This window comes from Typopeltis vanoorti, chromosome 20 (assembly GCF_054136105.1).
Source record: "Typopeltis vanoorti isolate ZY-2024b chromosome 20, IOZ_Tvanoo_1.0, whole genome shotgun sequence".
Classification (NCBI taxonomy): domain Eukaryota; kingdom Metazoa; phylum Arthropoda; class Arachnida; order Uropygi; family Thelyphonidae; genus Typopeltis; species Typopeltis vanoorti.
The window spans coordinates 100,900,934-100,913,024 of record NC_143568.1 but is presented as its reverse complement, the minus strand read 5'-3'; the positions used below and the strand labels follow the sequence as shown (position 1 = coordinate 100,913,024).

General features: G+C 34.4%; 1 protein-coding gene across 2 annotated transcripts in view; it reads left to right on the top strand.

The window, feature by feature from the left end:
- Window positions 1-12,091, top strand: part of LOC150095716 (kinesin-like protein KIF18A) — a 207,048-nt gene that overhangs the window by 43,457 nt on the left and 151,500 nt on the right. For both annotated transcript variants that reach the window (XM_090410247.1, XM_090410246.1), the window contains one exon: window positions 9,339-9,449. In XM_090410247.1, the coding sequence (XP_090266373.1) occupies window positions 9,339-9,449 (111 nt within the window). The remainder of the gene's footprint in view (window positions 1-9,338; window positions 9,450-12,091) is intronic.

The following is a 12,091-nucleotide window of genomic DNA, read 5'->3' as shown; positions in this document are numbered from 1 at the left end:
ACCTTACTACATCAAAGCTGGAGTCCTGTTATTATTATTATTATTATCTATTAAGTTACAAAGTTAACTTAAGATGGAGAGTAACATACAGAAAATTAATAAATAATTAATACAGATAATTAATAAATAAAAATAAAATTACCCATATAAGTATACATATAAATTGAAACAACTGGTATGGGCAGTGGCCAATAAAAGCAAAAATAATATCTTAGAGTCCTAAAGTTAGGGTTTGTTGGAAACTAAGTGGGCTGACTGTGTGCCATCCAAATTCTTGGGATTTTTAAGCCACCATTATTATTAAGATTAGGGTGGTTGATCAGAATTTCACAGGCTTCTTTAATTTTCGGTTCATACCAAGTTTTTGTGGGGTGCTTAAGGGTCAAAGCTGTATAACTGAGAGGAGACCTCCACATAGCCTTTAAAGGAATGCGGAGAACCGACCAGGGCGGCTTCTGACCTAATGTCCAATCCTCATCTTCTCGTAGTGCACCCTGTTGGGTATCTACCTGGATACTGAACGAACGAGGATGCACTAGCAATTTGGGATTTAGCTAACCAAATTGTATTCTTATTGGCTTAAACCAATATAGAAAATGATGGTACAACATGAAAAAATTTCATGCCGGATGGGGCATCGCTTGGTTAAACAAAGACACCCGTTGTTTTTGCCAGGGAACCAGGGCGAATAGTGAAAAGTCAGATACTGGAACAAATCTGAAAGCACACCCCAACTCAACATCACCAGAGTTAAAGATCGGTACTATCAACATAAGAAGCCTGAATGGCAAAGAAATGGAGCTAGCTAAGGAATTAGATAAGTACCAGATCGACATAATAGGGGTGACTGAAACAAAAAAGACAAAAACTGATGAGATCTTTCTGAGCAATAAATACAAAATGTTATATTCAGGCAATGACAATCAAGGAAAAGGAGTAGCCATAGTATTCAACACAAAATACGAGGCTAATCTTCTTGAATGGCAGTCAGTCTCAAGTAGAGTAATGTGGGCAAATATGAGAATGGGGAACTGGACAATGAGACTTATTTGTGCCTATGGTCCCACAGAAGGTTCTACTAAGGTAGAAGTGGAGGAATTTTTTGAGGCTTTAGAAAAAGCAACTGACACAATGAAAAAGGAAAACTTGGTCCTTGTTGAGGATCTAAATAGCAGAGTAGGAAATGATTGTGAGACATACAAAAATATTTTGGGAAAATTTGGAGAAAAAAGCAAAGCTAATAATAATGGCAAATATCTGTTGGATTTCTGCTCAGGACATGGACTGGTTATTACTAATACCATGTTCCAACATAAAAATGTGCACAAATTCACATGGAGAGAAGAGGCAAGGAATAAGAAAAGTCTCATTGACTATGTTATTGTTGATAGTGATGTTTTCTCCCTGGTGCAGGACACCAGAGTGTACAGAGGATTTGAAATTGGAAGTGATCACTATTTAGTCATGAGCAGGATAAAATTGAATTTCATATTGAAAAGAATAACATGTAAGAAAGTTTTAAAGCGAATAAAAGTTGAGCAGCTCTCAGAGGTGAACTGTAGACTAAAATACACAAAGATTATTGCAGAAAAAATGAAAGAGTTTGAGAACAGTAATCAAACCTTGGAGATTCAATGGCAAACTCTGAAGAAAACATTGATTGATTCTGCCAGAGAGGCATGTGGTGAGGTTGTCTGCAAGGATAAAAAAATCAGAACTCCATGGTGGACACAGGAAGTTAAACAGGCAGTGAAGGAAAAGAAGAAAGCATATCAAAAGTTCCTGTCAAATAAATCAGCTTGTGCTCTTAGAGAATACAGAGACAAATGCAAGAATGCTAAACACTGTGTAAAACTAGCTAAACAAAAGTCTTGGGAGGACATTGGCAAGAACATTGATAATAAATATCAAGAAGGTGGTAAGATATTCTGGAATGTGTTGAAGAAGCTTAGGAATGGAGGAAAGAATGCTGTAAAACGAGTTAGAGAAGATAAAGGTGACATGAAAATGGGAGAAAAAGATATCCTTGAAGTATGGAATAATTACTTTGAAAAACTGCTAAATGAAACAAGCAGTGATGACAGCACAGTGGTAAAAAACACTGACCAGGCATGCAGGCAGGGATACATATCCATACTTGAAGTAGAAAAAGCCATCAAAAGCTTGAAATGTGGAAAGGCAGCTGGAGTAGATGATATTCGACCAGAAATGCTGAAGTATGGTGGTATAAGAGTCTTACAGTGGCTGCACTGCATAGTTCAGAAAGTCTGGACAGAGGGACGAATTCCCGATGATTGGAGTAGAGTTCTCATAGTACCCATATATAAAAAGGGAAATAAAACTGAATGTGAGCATTACAGAGGTATTTCCCTACTGATTGTTCCTGGCAAGATCTATGCAAGTATACTTGAGAAACGGTTGAGAAGAATTGTGGAAGCAAAGCTTGGTGAAGAACAAGCCGGATTCAGGCCGAACAGAGGCTGTCAGGATCAGATCTTCACTTTACGACAATTAGTCAAGAAAGCATGGGAATATAACAGAGATCTGTATTTAAGTTTTGTCGATTTGGAAAAGGCATATGACAAGGTGCCAAGAGAGAAGCTATTCAATATGCTACAGTTATATGGTGTCAATGGGGCATTATATCAAGCAATACTTAGTCTTTATTTGAGTTGTAAGTCAGCAGTTAGAATTGAAGGAAGTACAAGAAGATGGTTTAATGTTAAATCTGGTGTGAGACAAGGATGTACATTATCCCCTTTGTTATTCATTATCTATATGGATCACATTATGAAGGAAAGTGATATTAAACATGATATCAGAATTGGAGATGTTAATGTCAGGTCTTTACTTTATGTGGATGATGTTATACTTCTAAATAAATCCATTACAAGTCTGCAAGGTTCTCTGACTAAATTGAATAGCTGTTGTAATAGATATGGTATGAAGGTCAGCAATAAAAAGACAAAGACAATGAAAATGGGCAGAATCATTTGAAAATTTCAACTGTGTTGTGAATGGAGAACCTGTGGAACAAGTGAAACATTTCAGCTACTTAGGCACGATTTTTAGTGAAGATGGTAAATTAAATATAGAAATAGACAACAGAATCAGCAAAGCTGGTATATGGTAGGAAGTCAAATGAATAAATTCATATGGAATAAGAAAGAAATTAGTCGGAATGCTATATTAGCTATGTACAAGACAGTGTTCAAACCAGTTTTAACTTATGGATCTTAAAGCTGGGTGAGAAGTAAAACACTTGACCAAAGACTAGAGACTGCAGATATGAGAGTCCTGAGAAAGATTATTGGAGTGAACAGATGGCATCAATGGCAATTTCATATTAAAAACGAGGATATTAGGAAAGAACTTGATATTGTCTGCATCCGGGAATGCGTTAGCAGAGCCAATCTCAGTTGGTATGGTCACTTAAACAGAATGGACGAGGACAGATTAGCAAAACAAGTGTTCTCTGCCAGGTTGGCAGCAAAACGACCCAGAGGAAGACCAAGATATAGGTGGAGTGATAAGGTACAAAGTACCTTAGACGATAGAAATATAAGATCTGATAATGTTGGAGTCTTGACAAGTAACAGACTGATTTGGAGGAAAATTGTAGATAGGAAGTTAAGAATGATATAATTTTTTCATATAGTACTATCATATCCTATACACCCCTTGTGGGTATATGTCTGGAATTTGATGATGATGATGAATACTAAGATAATGATAATGGGTAGGAAAATAGGATTTAATGTAAAGATGAGATGTGGAGAAAAGATTTTAGAAGAAGTGGAAAGATTTCAATATTTAGGTAGCTGGATCTTAGAGAAAGATACTTCAGAGTTGGACAGTAGAAATAGAATAGGCAAAGCTAAATCGGCATATATGGAAATGAAGAGAATTTTAATAAACAAGAATATTAAAATAGGTGTTAGAATTGGAATAGTTAAAGCAACAGTTTGGAGTATTGCAAGTTATGGAAGTGAGTCATGGACACTCAGAAAGAGAGATATAGAAAGAATTAATGCATTGGAAATGTGGTGTTATAGAAAGATGGAAAAGATTAGCTAGAGAGAATATCAAATCAAGAGGTTTTAAGAAGAGTTAGGATGGAAGAACACTACTCAAGAATATTATGCAAAGAAAGACCAGATTTGCAGGACATCTTCTGAGAGGTTCTTCGGGACACCTGACAAGAACTATATTATAAGGGAAAGTTGAGGGGAAGAGAATATGTGGAAGACCAACTAGAGAGTGGTTCAATGACATCGTGGAATGGACTGGTTTAAGAATGACGAAGGCAACATATAGAGAGAAATGGAGCAGAGCTGCTCATCTGCTGCAACCTCTTGTTAGAGGATGCTACCGGACACGACGACGAAGGTCTCCACCAATGCAGTGGTGCCTCAGAACTCTGTTCTGTCACATGTCCTCTTTCTCTAAAATAACTTCTAATAACCAGTAATCTTCTCTGTAGTTTTGCTAACAGAGTATGTTAGCAAAACTACAGAGAAGTTTTTTTTTTTTTTTTTTTGCTAACAATAGTATGCTCCATTCCTCTAGTTCATTTGATAAATGAACTAGAGGAATTTCTGTGCCAAACATCTGAAAACTTAAAAATCTTCTATAACTGATGCCTTAAACACCACCCTTCATGTTATTCTTTAGTGAGGTGAGGATAGTCTAGTCACCTCCATTGTTATCAAAACATAGTTTTGCCTGTTTTCACACAAAAAGGATATCATTTTGCCTTTTTCTTTTCTCTTGATAATATGCATATCACCTGACAAATATATCATTTCAGTTTCTTCCTCAGACTCTGAATAACTTGGCATCCTTTTCTATTCAAGAGCTCGCTCTCATTACAGGCCACACTTTCTCCCATGTTAAAAACTATGCACATCAAATCTTGCTAGTCAGACTTGATTCCTAAAGACTCTGGCATCACGGTCAGTTTTGACATACCTCCATGTTCACGACTGTACCATTGAAAGAAACCTCTGAACTAATTCAGACCCACTATGACAGCCTTAATAAAGCAGTCTCCTTCAGTTTTATGTTGTAAGGAAAAACCTACAAGCAGATTGGTGTTGAGGGAGGGAAGCCCATAGCCGTGCCTTCAATCTGCTTGTAGGTTTTTCGAAATCTTCTATGAAGAGACAGTCCAGTCCTAAAGTTGGCACTTCTCAAACACATAATGTGGCTATGGTATGTGTACGATGTGTTGAGGTGTGCAAAAAAGCTGGGGGCCTACAGCATCCTGTGCTCCTGCAAGCTTTCCTATTTTGGACAAACAAGAACTGCCAACATCTGTCTGAAGGAACAGAAAAACTATGTTTACTATCTGCACTACAGCTTCTCTATAGTAGCAGACCATGCCATGGATGCAAACTGCTAGATCCACTGGAGGGAACTTCCCTTTTTTACAGGAACAGATATAAAACAGATGTAAATAGGAGAGATTATTCCTAGAATCTATTATAGCATTCACCAAATCTGAACAAATTCAGCTGCATCACTTTATCTAACATGTGGAAGACCATTCATTTGAGACCTTCAGTGACTTTCCATTACCACTCCAATAGAGGGGTTTCAGTTAGGACTATAGGATCTTGCCTTTCATACTCTGTCTGTGGTTGCATTCTTGTTAGTGTGCCTGCATATACATGCTTAGTTGTATTCTTTGTGGCCATAGTGAAATATTGGCATAATAATTTATTGGCTAAATAAATTTAGTTATTGTTAACTAGATGTGCGTTTACTCTATTAAACTTCAACATGATTGATAATTGTCTAAATATCCATACCAGCATATATTTTTAATGGCTATATTCATTATGTATTCAAGTATCATAGGATTTTCTCTGACTAGTTACTGTAAACAAAAGAACTTATCATTAGTCAACAGTTACTTTTGTTAGCATTTGAGAAGTTGATATTAAATAAACTGAAAATGAAATGCATAATTATTGTTTCTATGCTGTTCAAATATTGAGGTACTTGAGTTGAAGTATAATGTGAAAATCCATGTCCTGCTAATGATCTATCATTACTAGATTGTATAATTCACTTTATTTATTTGTATTCAAAATATCATTTTGCCCAGTGATTTGAACAAGCAATTTATGTCACATTGCAAATGTGAATGTTAAGTCGATTTGATGCTGTTTCCTAAAGCATGCTGCTCGAAATATCATTTTTACAAGTGGAAGGTGCAAGGCTGATCACTATCAAACTGTGAAGTCGATAACTGCACATTTATATAGAAGGCATCATAGTGATTACATATGTCAAATGAAATTTCACCTGCCTACAGAATTACTGAGGAGATCCAGGAGTAGATCAGAAGGTCAGTTTTATTTACTAAAATTGCAGTTATAGTACATTCATAACTTTATTTTAACAGTATTACAACACCAAATGAACTAAATTATAAAAAGATGTTTATTAACTGGCTTATAATTTGAACTAGCATCTTAAGAGCAAATGGCATGTTACACTTTATGTACAACAATGAGTAAGAAAAACAATTTAACTTGTAAAGGACAAAAGACCTAGAGTCCTAATTTGCCATCCTCTAATGTTGTAAAAACATGTATTACAATTGTGTAGGAGTTGATCTTAGGATAGCAGTCTCCAAGACTTTGGCAAATTAATGCAGCCATTCTTGTTAAGGTTAGGAAAATGTTCTACTTTTGTTTGATCTGCTGGTTTGAAGTCCTGCAATATATAAGCCAGTTAATAAACATCTTTTTTTATAATTTAGTTTATTTGGTGTTGTAATACTGTTAAAATAAGTTATGAATAATGTTGAAAAAAACCTAAACTTGTCTCTGCAGAAGCTAATTCTGAGAAGTGGAATGGAATTTGAAGCAACAAACTCATTGTCTACTGTTCTCTTTTGTTATTTGATGGATCAATTCAGATTTGATCGATTGCCCAGAAAATGCTAATAAGACTGCAATTTCCTTGAAACCTTGAAAGGTGGACATGCATTAGAATTGGATGCTTTCCTTGGTATGTATAGGACCACTTATTTTGTGTTGATAGCATGATGACGGAGTATCATGCTATGACATTCTAGATGATTCATTGTTAGCTTCAGTGATGGTGCTCTGTGGCAAAGGACCTTATATATTTCATCAAGGCAGTTTATCAGAAAATTTGTGGAAACTTGGCCTAGGAGAAATGATGTGATAATGATGAACTGATAGATATCTTCAGTTTTAATTGATTTGAGCTGGTATAGAATGAGTTGGAAAAGTGTGTAAGAAATTGCTCCATAGGATTTCTTGAATTACATTAAAGTTGTTGTTTATTAAAAATGTTAGAATATTCTGTTGCAATATGTTTCAAATTAGTAATAATTATATCAGGTAGATCATATTTTATTGCAAAGTTGTTTGTATTGATAGCAAGAATATCTGTATGACACTGGTATACACAGGATTTTTCTAGGTTCATGGGGCTTATTATTCCTAAGGGATAAAGATTCAGGTGCTCTGATTTTTTTGATTGAGGACTAACTCTTTGACTGTTACTTATCTATATTACTATCTGTTGAACTGTAAACATTTGAAAGAAGCCACTAAGAGTCATACTGGTGTCATGCCTTAGCTGCTTAACACATTCGCTGCCACATTCCTCAGGCATAGTTTGTTCCCGCACGCCAAGCCCTTTTTGCATCTTCAAGGTCACTACGAGTAATCTTGTAGCTGGCTTATCAGACAGAATTTTGTTTCATACGCCAACTATAAGTAATCTCGTATTGATGAGGCAGTGGTGTTGTGGCGCGATAGACTGGCGTTTCGGCAATACATAAAAAACAAAAAACATAAATATGGCATGAAATTCTATGAACTATGCGAATCAAATGGATTGGTGATAAAAATAAAAATTTATACAGGAAAATCAGAATCCTCTTTAGCAAAAATGGGTCACGCATATGATATTGTATTCCACTTGATGGAACAATATTTAGACAGGGGTTATGTATTGTATAAAGACAATTTTTATAATTCTGTAGCTCTGACAGAATCGCTTACCAACAGAAAATTGTACGTGTGTGGAACGCTGATAAATTTTAGGAAAAACAATCCACCAGATGTTATTCAGAAGAAACTGAAGAAAGGGGAATTTGTCTGGCAATGAAGAGGTCCTGTTGTAATCAGCAAATGGAAGGATAAGAGGGAAGTTCTTTCGATTTCAAATATGTACAAATTTGGAATGGTTGAAACGCAAAATCGGAATGGTAAATTTCAATTAAAACCAAACATCGTTAGGGATTATAATTTGGGGATGTCAGGCACCAATCTTTCTAATCAAATGCTTTCTTATTATTCCACCTTAAGAAAGACAATTAGATGGCCAAAGAAATTGGCAATACGCATTTTTGAGGTATACATTCAAAATGCGCATAAATTTTATAACATGATTACTGGAAATGCAATGACTGCGTTAAAATTTACAGATCAATTATCTCAGTTTTTGTTGGAATGGATGAGCTTACACAATCAGAGAATATCAGGAGGAATCAGGATTTTCATTATTTGGAAATTTTACCACCAAGAGAAAAAAAGAATCGCCTAACAAAGCCATGCCGGTGTGTACACGAAACAAATGATCATGCGAAACACATTCTTATTGTCCTGTTTGCTAGGAAAAACCACCATTATGCGTGGAAAATTGTTTTAAAATGTACCATTCTTAATTTGAATAAATTGTTTTTTTATTTTATTGATTGGTTTTTATTTTTTATTTTATTGATTGGTTTTTATTTTTTATTTTATTAGTTTTAAATTGATTTACAAATTACGTGTTATACTACAGATTAACTCGCGCTTGGCATAGGAGGTTGGTAATCGACATAAGAGTATGTTCATAGTTGGCTTCTGAGACACATATATAATATTTTAGTTGAAATTATTTCCCTTCTACCAAGCCCCCAGACGTGCTCTCTGCTTTATTCAGAATCCAAGGGTCCAAATTAAGGTAAATATATCAAGGGTTAACTCGTGTTTGACATAGGAGGTCAGTAAATCGACATACGAGTATACTCGTAGTTGGCTTGTGAAGCTCATATACAAACTAGGAGTATACTCGTAGTTGGCAGCGAATGTGTTAACCATAATCCTCTTCCCCCTTAAAAATAAAAAAAGTAAAAAAGAAATACTTTAGATCTTTCTCCTCTATATTACGTATGTCACTGATATGTGTCATTTATTTAAATTGTCTGAATTTTTATTATATTCTAATATATTTCAAAACCAGTGTGTTTCGAAATACATTATTATTGTCTTATTGTGCATTTTTAATCTTTTATAATTTTGAAGCCCAAAGGACCTGATCATCTCCTCAATATGTTAGAATTTGGTAATAAAAACAGGACACAGCATTTTACTGATGCTAATGCCGAGTCATCTAGATCACATGCTGTATTTCAGGTAAGTAGTCTATTTGTAGTTCTGAATTTTTTGTGAAACTAGTAACATGTGTAAACATGTAGATGTAATTAATTGCTCCTATATATATATATGTATATGTATATATATGTGTGTGTGTGTGTGTGTTATATGTATATATATGTATATGTATATATGTTTTATATATATATGTATATATATATATATATATATATATATATATATATATATATATATATATGTTTTATATATTGCTTCTTTGTCACAAGGACTTTCAGGAAGAGAACCAAAAAAATAGGTAAATAACTAAGTTAAGTTAATTTTTATTGTTTGTAACCATAAAACCCTGCAACCATTGGCTCTCTACTCATATCTTCCCTCCCCCCCCACACACACACAAAAAATGCGGCCCTAAACAAAATAATATATATTATTAATAGTAACCCGGGTTTCCAATCTTATTTCCCGCGTCAAAATGCACAGCCATGTTTCCCCCCTCCCTCTCTCTCTTCCCCCCCCCCATTTATAAACAACCTTCAGCAAGATCTTGGAATTGGAAGGCATCATAGAACCAAAAACAAGGTATGTACAAAATTTTTTCCACCTCTTTTATTCTGCCATATTGCCTTCTATACTCACCCATAATGCCCTAAAAAAAAAAATATATATATATATATATTAGGATAACCAAGCAATTTTATATGCTTGGTTATTTTAGCTCCTAATCCCAAGTATGCAAACAATTAAGTTTGCACCTGAAACAAAGTTCAAGTCTAAAGATGGTACAACACCTGTGCAACTCATTGTAAAGGTGACAGTAGTGATCTGGGTAGTGACCCCACCCATAATGCATTGCAGTATACATCTTCTAGTGAGATGTGCTTTACATTATGGGAAAATACTAAGAATAGTGATCAGAGCTTTACCCACCTTTACAATGAGTTGCACAGGTGTTGTACCATCTTTAGACTTGAACTTTGTTTCAGGCGCAAACTTAATTGTTTGCATACTTGGGATTAGGAGCTAAAATAACCAAGCATATAAAATTGCTTGGTTATCCTAATATACAATATACCCAAGTTAAAAATTTATTCCCATATATATATATATATATATATATATATATATATATACATACCCCTTTTTTGAGTAATATTAGCCAATATATTAAAATAAGGGACACTCCTAAACAAAAACAGGCTATAATAGCTGTAATTATATTAATAGGTAAATAACATTCAAAACTGACATTCCACATAATGTATTTACTGCTTGTATTTCAATTGCATCTAAATGAGCAGGAGAACATTTAGAATAGAGTTCAAGGGAAACAACAGTTATTGCAATTAGATACAAAGGCTACATAAATTATTTACACACACACACACACACACACACAAAGCTATGAACAGTTTGCGATTACTTTCAAGAACTTTGAGATTAGCATGTAATTAGAATGACTGAGATTGGGATGATGTCATAGAATTTCACTTCTTAATGAAGAGACAATTAAATTTAAATTATTTGAGTGCAGCATCTTGGTTTGAGTCTAAAGAACTCTGTAACTAATGTCACTGACATAAGAAACAAAGACTTATCAGATTTCAAGAATTTGATACAGTCTGGATTCTGTCAGCAGAACTGCCTACCTGTCCAAAATAAAATTTCAAATTTGTCCACTTTCAAAATTGAAGACAATATTTATTTCATAATCAATTTATAACAAATTCCCTTAAATCATCTAGTCACTAACTCTGGTTTTCTCTCTCATTAAATATAATTTCCAGTATATTTTTTATATATGTCTGATATATTCTGAATTTTTTTATGATATCCTTACTCAGAAGAGGTTAACTTATAGCACGTTAGCATTAGTACTGCAGGTTGAATTAATGATTATTCTGAGACGCTGCTCTAGAAACAGTACACATTGTACTTTTGCAAGCCATTTTAGAGCTCCAATAATCCATTTATTTCACATTGGATGATATAAACTAACTATTCTCTAAATCTAAAGCGGCAATGTTTCCCAAACTTTCAGACACCAATGATGAGATGATGGGATTGCTTCCTGCAGAGTAGAACAGTTCTGCCTTAGTGATCTGCATGAAGCCACCACTGAGTTTCCTGCTCTGGAATAATTCATCAGAAGTGATGAGTTTAGTAGTGATCCTTTTGGGTCACTAAGTGGTGAGATTTAGAGTAATCTTATAGATCATTTAGAGTTTTATAGGGTACCCCTCACTTTAACGGTACTTCAGTAAAGGTTGAAACTGGTCTGGGTTGTGGCCCTTGGCATAATGCATGGCATTATGAAAAGATGTTTGGTTTGTGTTATGGGATACTAAGGCAGTTAATTTGAAGCTGTTAGCTTCTATATACAAGTATCCTAGTTGTGAAGATTCTTCGCATGCAAACTTTGTTTGCTTACACTTATATAAAGGATTAAATAAGATTATAATTTCTTGGTAAGTTTAATTTAATTTAGCAAACACTGGTATAATAAGTTTGCTCATTATAACAAACTATTGAAGTGCTGAGACAATATTACATGTAGATACAAGGATTAAAGTAAAATTATTTATTTCCAGATATTTCAACTTTAATATTACAGTTCATTATCAGTGACTGTTAGGCTAACAAATACAAGGCAGAATGTTATT